General features: G+C 54.0%; 4 protein-coding genes across 4 annotated transcripts; 2 read left to right on the top strand and 2 right to left on the bottom strand.

Annotated features, from left to right (window-relative positions):
- Positions 1–516: 516 nt before the first annotated feature.
- Positions 517–2,924, top strand: GUITHDRAFT_138357 (hypothetical protein; the record flags this gene model as incomplete). Its single annotated transcript, XM_005833174.1, has 10 exons — positions 517–1,392; positions 1,573–1,632; positions 1,814–1,851; positions 1,897–1,922; positions 2,039–2,088; positions 2,130–2,201; positions 2,367–2,496; positions 2,542–2,648; positions 2,702–2,731; positions 2,775–2,924. 10 exons carry the CDS (start codon positions 517–519, stop codon positions 2,922–2,924), a joined length of 1,539 nt encoding a protein of 512 aa, XP_005833231.1.
- Positions 2,925–2,971: 47 nt separating this feature from the next.
- On the bottom strand, positions 2,972–4,555 carry GUITHDRAFT_163018 (hypothetical protein). The gene is made up of 2 exons (XM_005833173.1): positions 4,543–4,555; positions 2,972–3,687 (listed from the first exon to the last, which is right to left on the bottom strand). The coding sequence occupies exon 2, from the start codon at positions 3,645–3,647 to the stop codon at positions 3,051–3,053; it is 597 nt and encodes a 198-aa protein (XP_005833230.1). The 5' UTR covers positions 3,648–3,687; positions 4,543–4,555; the 3' UTR covers positions 2,972–3,050.
- Positions 4,556–5,786: 1,231 nt separating this feature from the next.
- Positions 5,787–6,626, top strand: GUITHDRAFT_46551 (hypothetical protein; the record flags this gene model as incomplete). Its single annotated transcript, XM_005833172.1, has 2 exons — positions 5,787–6,215; positions 6,336–6,626. Coding segments are annotated over 2 exons (720 nt in total), but the record flags the coding sequence as incomplete, so codon positions are not given.
- Positions 6,627–7,122: 496 nt separating this feature from the next.
- On the bottom strand, positions 7,123–8,762 carry GUITHDRAFT_152435 (hypothetical protein). Its single transcript, XM_005833171.1, has 3 exons — positions 8,010–8,762; positions 7,941–7,954; positions 7,123–7,897 (listed from the first exon to the last, which is right to left on the bottom strand). Exons 1-3 carry the CDS (start codon positions 8,130–8,132, stop codon positions 7,261–7,263), a joined length of 774 nt encoding a protein of 257 aa, XP_005833228.1. The 5' UTR covers positions 8,133–8,762; the 3' UTR covers positions 7,123–7,260.
- Between the last annotated feature and the right edge of the window lie 737 nt (positions 8,763–9,499).

The following is a 9,499-nucleotide window of genomic DNA, read 5'->3' as shown; positions in this document are numbered from 1 at the left end:
GGAAGGAAGGGAGCAAGGAGGGTAAACCTCAGTCCCGCGCTGATAGCAGGAGATGACGAGAGAGCGAGGAGTTGCTCAGACTTGGATGTCGGCATCGCACGAGGATGAGCAGTGAACGCCGATGGGCGGTAGAGCGGGAGCATGGCGCAGGAGCGAGAGAGCGAGGAGACATCCATGCTGGAAGCGAGAGGAGAAGATGGTGAGACACAGTTCTTGAAGGAAGACATGGGCAGGGAGTAGTGTAGAAGCAGCTACTGCTCCTGAGCACGAGAGGACGAGCAGGACGAGCAGGAGGAGCAGGAGCAGGAGCAGGAGCAGGAGCAGGAGCAGGAGCAGGAGCAGGAGCAGGAGGAGCCGGAAAGGGGGATGAGAAGGGGTGGAAGGGACGGGAGGCAAGGAGGGCGCTTCTTTACTCAAAGTTAAGTTAAAAATTAGTACGAGGAGCTTCTAGTAGGGCAGCAGCAGCGAATGGACGAGGCTTACTGCCTCAATTAGGGCAGAACCCGGAGGGCGAACATGGTGGAGGGGGAGCAGGGGCGGAGGAGGAAGGCTGTGGTGGTAGAGATGCCAGGAAGAGTGCGAGAGGAGGGGAGGGCCTTGGAGGCTCTCGGAGGCACCTCCTCCCTCTCCTCCGTCTTCTCTCGTCCCCGCGCTCTGCTCCCCCTCCTCCTCAGGAGCCGGGACTCCCATGCACATCCTATCTTCGGGGACCCCGAGCAGCGAACGCTCCTCCTCCTGAGGGTCCGCAGGCCCAACGGAGATGGGCAGTGCGAGGCTCAAGTTCTCGGGCATGCTGAGCGCATCTACAACTTCCGCGGCATGGCGGACTTCCAGTTCGTCGACCCTGCGACTGCCGCTAAGGCTCGGGGAGGAGGAGGTCCGGCTCCGACGGACGTCTACTCCCTGCTGGAGGGGCAGACGGGAGGAGAGACGTTGCAACTTGTTCCTCCTATTTTCAGCAAGGTTGATCAGCCGCAGGCGTACGGGTTCCGTCAGAACATGGCGTTCAAGCACCGCGACCCAGAGGACCAGGCTCCCGCGGAGGGGTCGCGGCCAGGGAGGAGGAGGAAGCCAAGCAAGGACGTGCAGACACTGAAGAAGCAGAGCATCCAGTGGAGGCACCCGCCGCCCTCAGCACCTCATGCTCAGGCAGTGGAGGTCACTATGGGATGGGAAGGGCGCGAGGCCTCGATGGGGGTGCTGAGGAGGCTGTTTGAGCAGCGACCCATATGGTCGAGGCTCGCGCTGCAGGGGACCATCCTGGAGGAGGCAGAGAAGCATCTTCGCTTCCTCCCCCTTGTCGCCTTCAACTACAAGGACGGGCCCTGGCGAAGCCTCTGGGTCAGGTATGGCTTCGACCCTCGATCGGACAAGTCAACTCGTTTCCTACAGGTGCACTATCCGTCCTCCTCTTCTCCTGCTCTGTGCCTTTCTTGCACCGTTCTTTCTATATCCTGACTCCATTTCATTAACTCCTTAACTCCTTATGCTGCCCTTCCCTTGGCCTCCTCTCCTCCTCTCCTCCTCTCCTCCTCTACATTCCTGAATTTGATTTCATGACTATACTGCTAGTCCTACGACTTCCGCGTTCCCTCAAAGTTTTTGTCTCTTTTCAAGCCAACCGAGATTCGAGTAAGTTCCGCCCCCGTACCACCACAGGACCCTCTTCTCCCTGCTCCTCCTCCCCAACACCCCATGCCCTCCTCCTACCCTCCATCATCTTCTCGCTTTCATTCATCGTCTTCCTCCTCCTTCACTCACACCTCCTTCATTTCTACCTCTGCGATCTGCCGATTGACTGTGTCTCTTGCAGCAGCAGGGGGGTAAGGCGGGGGGGCCGCAGCCGTTCAGGTTTGTGATGGAGCGCCGGAGGAAGGAGGGGTGACGTGGGTGCAGGTTGAAGGGCATGAAGGGAGATTCAGGTAGAGCTCGCATCCTCATCTTGCCTCTCATCTCTTCCTCCTTGTCCCCTCCCTCCCCGTCTCATGATCGTCGCCTCCTCTCTCCATCCCTTTGATCCATCTTCGTGAAGCTGCAGAAACTTCCTCCTCCACGGCCTCTCCTGCCGACGTCTTCCGTTTCCGAGAGGTGACTCACGTCTCACCTGCTGCCTTGACTGCTTCCTCCAGGTCCCACCGCAAGCACAAATGATGTATCAACTCCTTGACATCGACGACGCTCAGATCCAGCGGTTCTTGCAGGTCCTGCCCTCCTATAGCTGCAGCCGCCGACGCTGATGCTCCCGCTGCTGAGCAGGAAGAGCCAACACAAGACATCTGCGACGAGAGGACGGGATGGTTTCATCGCTCCACCTTTGACTCTGTCCCCACTGCTTCCTCCTCTGTCTCTGCTGACGTCCTTTCCAGCTGGCGGAGCTTTTCCACAAGAGATTCCGCGTTCTGGTTGGCTCCAGTCAGCTCCCCCTTGAAGGGAAGAAAGCTCTCCCTCCTCCCTCGGAGGACACTCCTACTGCCTCGCAGGCATCGGAGCCGGAAGGTCAACTATCCCCACAGTCTCCTCATCCTCACCTGGCTCCAACAGCTCAAATAGCTGCTTCGTTCGTCCGCCAGCTGCCGCTCCCAGCCGAGAGCTCGTCTGCTTCAGGGCCTGCCGAACTGATCCGCTCTAGTTTGACGGAGGCTGCTCGGGTGAGAACGAGCGAGTCATGAGGGCGGGGAGGATGAGCTGAGTTTGGCGACAGGCAACGGAGAGGATAGAAGGAGACGAGCAGGTGAGACTACGGGGAGAGGAGGAGGAGAGTCAACGGTGTGCAGGAGATGTACGCGATCCTCGGGGAAGACTCAGAGGTAAGCGGCTTGCCAGTGAGCGAGGCTTACCACAGAGACGGCAGGATGGCGATAGCGAGGAGGGTTCCGAGGGATCCTCAGGAAGTGAAGAGGATGGGTCGAGCTCGGACGAGGTGAGCTGCTCAGAGGCATGGAGAAGGAGTAAACGAGCGCAGGGAGCGTAAAGGAAGTTCATCGTGTTTAATGTTCAAGACGAGTTGAGGGAGAGGAGAGAGGGAGAGAGTGAGTGAGTTCACTCCTTCCTCAGCTTGTGTAGTAAGGAGCCTCAGCCTTGAGAGCAACAGTGCGAGCCTGAGCTAGGGCTCTCTCCATCTTGCTCTGCTTCAGGAGCTGCTTTGCTTCCTTCATCTCGCGGTCGAACTTGCTCATGGGCTTGCTAGCTACTTTCTTCGCCTGATGTTCTTTCTTCAACTCTGCCTGCTTCTTCGCAGCCAGCGCCTTCACCATCTTCTTCTTGTCTCCTTTCTCGTTGATGTAAATGTTCACTGTTGTCTTCTGATGACTCTTCTTCACATGCTCCGCCTCCTTCTGGTGTGACTTGGTCAGCCCCAGAGTATCAAAGAAGCTGTTGAGATCGCTTCTGGCAGCCCTCGCAGACATGCCTTTCTTCTTGAGCGACTTGGCCGAGCTGTGGTAAACACGATCATGCTTGATCCGCTTGTCAAAGAACTTATCAGCCTCCGTCCTCGCATCTGCGGTGTTGAGGGCGTGTTGATCCCCAAGGTAGTCACTCTTCCTCTCCTCGAGCTCCACGACTTGGCTTTCCCTCCTAGTCGCTATCACAACGCAAGCTACGAATAAGATGCACACGGCGGCAGAAGCGACGCGTAGTATGGACATCTGACTCTTGATGGCAAGACCAAAAGACCAAAAAGACGTCCTGTCACCAAAATGAGCGCCACACCGCAGAACGATGGGGAAGATCAACAATATTGTTAGTTCTAACAACTAATTCGTCCTTGTAGTGATTCCTAGTAGCAACACATGTTCAAGACCATCTTTCAGAACCATTCTGCAGTAATCCTCAAAGTTCAAGTATAACCTCAGAGTCTTATCTCATCGAATCGTATCGCATCTTATCGCATCGCACCTCACCTCAACTCACCTCACCTCACCTCGTCTCAACTTCCCCACTCTACTCTACTCTACTCTACTCCCCTTTACTCAACTCAACTCATCTCATCTCATCTCATCTCATCTCATCTCATCTCATCTCATCTCGTCTCATCTCATCTCATCTCATCTCACCTCACCTCACCTCACCTTATCGCATCGCATCTACTCTCATCTACTCTCACCTCATCTCACCTCATCTCACCTTACCTTACCTTACCTCATCTCATCTGATTTTCTCTCATCGCATCTCATCTACTCTCATCGCATCTACTCTCATCTCATCTCATTTACTCATCTACTCATCTACTATCACCTCATCTCATCTCATCTCATCTCATCTCATCTCACCTCATCTCATCTCATTTTCTCGCATCGCATCGCATTACATCACATCACATCACATCTCATCTCATCTCATCTACTCCCATCTACTCTCATCTCATCTCATCTCATCTCATCTCATCTCATCTCATCTCATCTACTCTACTCTACTCTACTCTACTCTCATCTACTCTCATCTACTCTCATCTCACCTTACCTCATCTCATCTCCCCTCATCTCATCTCATCTTCTGTCTCCTCCCATTCTCTCGCCACTTTTCCTCAGCTGTCATACATACCTGTGCGACACTTCGCTACTCGTCAGGACCCCTTCCGTATGACCCCTTGATGCCATATACCCCTACCCCTGTGGTTCGCCCCTGAGCTTCTCAAGTACCCGGTAGTTTGACTATCTATCCAAGCCAGACTATCTGTCCAAAAGTACCCCCACCCTTACACAGACGTTTCTTCAGAACCACCCCCTTATCATCCCTCACCCCGACTCGCTGCAATGGCGTTATACCCGTTACATCAGTGGTCTATTTCCGTTTCCATCGTTCCTTCTGCTTGTATCCGTTACATTTTTATCCTGTTGTTGCGCCCGTTGTCGTTACCAGGATAAGGCAATCGAGGTCGATGGAAGAGGATCGTTCACCGTGTCTGCGAAGGAGAGACATTTCTTAAGTATGACATTAATGTAAAAACACAAGGCTGGAAGTATCGCCTTGAGGAGAAGGGACCCTTCGGCTTGACCTGAGTCAAACTCCTTCGTTTGTCAGCCGCTCGGCCGTGTATCAAGACAATGGCAGTATGATCCGCGAGGCAGGCCGCGGGGGCACGTACGATGGAGATAGGAAGGAGCTTGAGGTTGAAGAGAGCTTTGTCGTACTCTAGGGCTTCGAAGAGGTAGAGGATGTCACAGCGTGGTTCCAGCTCAGTGAGTTGCGTCAGTAACCTTCCCTTGAAAGGGAGAGGAACTGTCGGAACTGTGATCCTTGGAATCTTCCGGGAGCCCTCGTAATATGAGGGCGATAAGTGCCCCAGTGAGAAGATCAGTTGTTCGGAGGATACAGCGATGATTGATGACTGTCGTGACGCAGCTTGCTAGCAATTTTCAAACAATACGCAGCAGTGAGTGTTTGAAAGGTCAGGATAGGCTGAAAGTGATAGGAAACCAGTGGAGATGAAGCTTGCCCGAAGAAAATGAGGGATGTTCTACATACTGCATGCATGTTGGTATCTTGTACTGACAACATTGTGATGTGCCAGAGCTCGTTCAACTCACAATCGCCACTTTGTCATGCTCAAGTCTACGACGGGTCTCCTCATCTCCTTCACCCTGTGCTTCCTTTCCTCGCATCCCCGAGCCTCTTCTTCGCTGCTACTTGAAACAGAATGCCCGTCTGGAACCTTCCGCAACAAGTCCTCAGGCTGCAACGACACTAACCCGACGGAGGGCCTCTACGGTGTTCAATGCTCGCACGTCGCCATCTGCGGGTGCGGTTGCTGGGGCCCGGACTACGAGGCACAACGTAATCTCTATTGCTGCGCATGCGGAGGGGGAGTGAGCTGGAACTACGACGTCTGCCAGCCTTGCGCTCCATGTAGCAAGGGACAGTACAGGGAAGGTTGTGGAGGGATGTTAGAGGGCAACTGTACCGCGTGCCCTTCCTGCCCTGCTGGGAAATACAATGATGGCTGTGTGGGGAATTCCTCTGGCTCCTGCACGGACTGTGACCTATGCTCTGAGGGCTTCTTCAACAAGGGTTGCCTCGGTCTGAACAACGGGTCCTGTACCGCCTGTGAGGCCTGCCCTCATGGACAGTACAGGGTGAACTGCTCCGGGCTGGAGCAGGGAGTCTGTGTTGACTGCCCCACATGCGGGAGCTACGAGTACCGAGATGGATGCAACGGCACGAGCGCTGGGAGCTGCATCGCGTGCGCTGCCTGCGATGTGGGCTTCTATAGGAAGGTGCAAATACCCTGAGCTACTGTGCATCTGCTGATATCATCGCAGACGTGTGAACGCGACAGCGTTTGTGTCGCATGCGACTCCTGTCCCGTCGGACAGTATCGCAGCGGATGCTCGCAGCTCAACTCAGGAGTATGCGTGAACTGTACTTCATGCCCAGTCGGGACTTTCTGCAACGTCAGAGGACAGTGCCAGCAGTGCCCTCCTTGTCCCGCGGGTTCTTTCTGCGATGAATCCGGCAGCTGTGCTGCATGCCCAGCTGGAAGTTTTGCCAGCGCGCCCAATTCTACTTCGTGCTCTCCATGTTCAGCCTGTGACTTGAACCAGTACGAAGAGTCTGCGTGCAACGCAACACATGATGCTGTGTGCCGTCAATGTGCAGCAGGGCAATACTTCCAGAAGGAGGCTGCCTGTACAGACACGAAATACGTCAACAATGAGTGCGCTGACTTCCAACATTATGGTTCACTCTGTCGAGCATCAGGAAGGGTTAATTGCAAGCAGAACTACTGCGATATCCCTGAGGTGGCCGCCAACTGCTGCTTTTGTGGTGCTGGGGTGCGAGTTCAACGAGGATGTCATACGTGTCCGGACGGATCCTTCCGTCTGAACAGCATGGGCGCGTACAGCTGCAGTGAATGCTCGGCATGTCCAGCTGGCATGATCGAGTCCTCCCCATGCACCAACATCACGAACCGCACTTGCATTAACGGTGGCAGCAGCAACGCGACCAGGTGAGCTTCAAACACTGTCGTCGTCTTGTACAGTAGTTAGCTTTCTATCTTCGAGCACAACAGAAATAATGCCAGAGGCTACAGCGCAATCGTCTCGCAAGAGTTGAACTTCTTTCGATTGATACTGTCTTTGATTGTATACATATGAGAAGGGAGAAACAGTCACCTGATCTGATGGTAATGTGCTTTCATTAAATTTACATGATTGATTCCATTAAGATTATTCATTAACTCTTGAGATCCCCCCTCCCCTCTTGTCCTGTATTCACGAAATCCGTGTTCTGTATTTACCTTACAATTCTTGATCTTCTTCAAAATTCGAGAAGGCGCTTTACACGCATCCGAAATTGTACTGGCGATTCATCTCTTTCTCTCCGGAAGCATTTGCAAGAAGCAGTTTGCACCACTTGAACCTTCCCTTGATGCAGACCAAGTTTGCAGAATTTCACAGGTGCATGGTCTGAACTTCTCCTTACAGAATGATCCGGCGTTGAGTTCTTCTTGACACTGGAGCTTCGCGCAAATTTGCCATAATCCAAGTCGGAGTCGTCTTGCAGACGAAGGTCGTTAATTTCGATCTCACTCCATATCTTCTGAGGCGTCCTCTGCGATATCTGGAGTATCAACGGCGTGGACGCTCTTGAAAGTTCGTCTTCGCCTCTGTCGGACTCGTGACCAGAGGACCACTGCTCTTCCCCTCGGGTATCATTGTATGGTCTGTCGTCTCTAGGGCAGCGGCCACCTTTCCTCTTGAACTGTCCAGAGTCTGCGGAAGCATGCAAGTCGCCTTCATATCTACTTCGTAGGTCAACCACAGAGACAGCTCCGTTGACATCGCTGGCCCACATGCTCCAGCATGTCTGAGGCTGCGCATCATCTTCAACATCACCCTTGAGGTCATCCGATCTGATGAGGTCTTCTTTGATTTGTCCGCTATTGCTCCAGATGCTTGCAGGAGGAAGCAACTTGACTAGAGTAGCTCGTCGATGACCTGCCGTGCTCATGCTGCACAAGAACCGTCAGGGCGACGAGCAAGCGATGCAAGAGAGGGTTCACATACCTTTCCAGGCTGTCTAGAGGAAAGCAGAGTTCCACGGTCGGAACGTCTTCGAATTGGAGGAGAGAAGCTTGTGATCCGATGCGAGATTCTCGTCGGGGGGAAGGAAGTCTGGGTGACAAGCATGATCCTAACATGTGGCTGATCTTTGCAAATTTCATCGTGCCTTGCTTGTAGAGATACTATGAGTTCGCCTTTCTGCAACTTGCGATGTAGATAGAGGGTTTCAGCAAGTTCGGTGTGCTTTGGGGATGAGATCCTTTCAGGCCAGGATTGTCACCGTGTTTGAGAACGGCTACTTGTCTAAAAGCTCAATTTCACAACTTGAGCAAGTTGATGGATGCGACTAAGACTCGAGATATATAATCAATCACACTCGCCGAACTTCAAGAATTTGGCGGAATTCGTGACGATGACGAAAAACTGCGTTTGGGCAAGAGATAGGGCAAAGCAGGTATCGTCCCAGCGCTTACGATGTTAGCCCCAACGTCAAAGAACTTGTACAGATAGCTGGTCGCAAGAGGAAAGCGGCAAAGGTAGTTTGGATGAGGTTTGGCAGTTGGAAAGCAGAAATGAAGGATTTAGCAATACGAGCGTGAAGAAAATCCACTGACTCGCAGATGGGAGGATCCGCGGGAGGGCACACCTCTGACTATGACCGCACGGTGGGGCTTGGCAAGGAGAGGAGGGAAAGAGAAGGGAAGGGGGAGAGGGAGCGCGGGTAAGAGGACAAGAGAAGGAGGAGGGAGGGTAGCGAAAAACAAGCTCAAGAAAAGTGGCAGAAGCAATAATAGGACCGGGAGGGGCCATGACCCCACCCCACCCCTATCTGCTACCTAACGGAATGCCTACCCCAACGTAGCTAAAGGATATTCTCGAAAAGCAGGGGTGGCTTGTGAGATATACCCATGTGGTGACCATAGGAAGCGGGGGTGAACATGGGGTAACGGGTGGGTGGTGGTGATACGATTCGGACTCCTCCGTGCTCCGATGGTCTGTCTGGGGTTGGGTCAGTAGGATTTATCCTCGACATATGGGGTGGGTGGGGTGTAATAATACTTTCTAAAAACTAACTGGGTGAAGGTGGTATAACTCCGGAAAGAAGTGGTAGGCAAATTAAAGGACTTAAGGGGGTGGGGGTGGGGCCCCAGAACGCGGTCACTACTAGGCTTCTCAGGCAGTGAGGAGACGGTGGGGGGCGGCCGCATCACTCTGGTACAAACATTTCACTCATCTCTTTGACCCTCATTGCTAGAGTCGGCCATTGACGATGATCTGAGCCACCCCCACACTTCTGTGGCCCTGAGACCCGCCCACCCCCGGGCCACCCCATGCGGCTGACGGTCGCCGTTAGCTGTCTATCCGGGTTAGCCGCCCCCCGCCGCGGTAGTCACCGTGCCACGGTGTTGACGCGCGGCGGCTGATGAGACGCCCCCCCCCCCCCGGCCCCCCCCGCCCCGCCCGTCCGGTCCGGCCGGCCCCCGGCCCGGCCC

This window comes from Guillardia theta (genome assembly GCF_000315625.1).
Source record: "Guillardia theta CCMP2712 unplaced genomic scaffold GUITHscaffold_31, whole genome shotgun sequence".
NCBI classification, from domain to species: Eukaryota; class Cryptophyceae; order Pyrenomonadales; family Geminigeraceae; genus Guillardia; species Guillardia theta.
Note: the sequence above shows the minus strand (reverse complement) of the source record. Positions and strands in the feature narration are given on the sequence as shown.

Bases quoted from the DNA above. Each gene is read 5' to 3' on its own strand.
- GUITHDRAFT_152435 (XM_005833171.1), bottom strand. From the start codon at position 8,132: ATGCTTGTCACCCAGACTTCCTTCCCCCCGACGAGAATCTCGCATCGG.
- GUITHDRAFT_163018 (XM_005833173.1), bottom strand. From the start codon at position 3,647: ATGTCCATACTACGCGTCGCTTCTGCCGCCGTGTGCATCTTATTCGTA.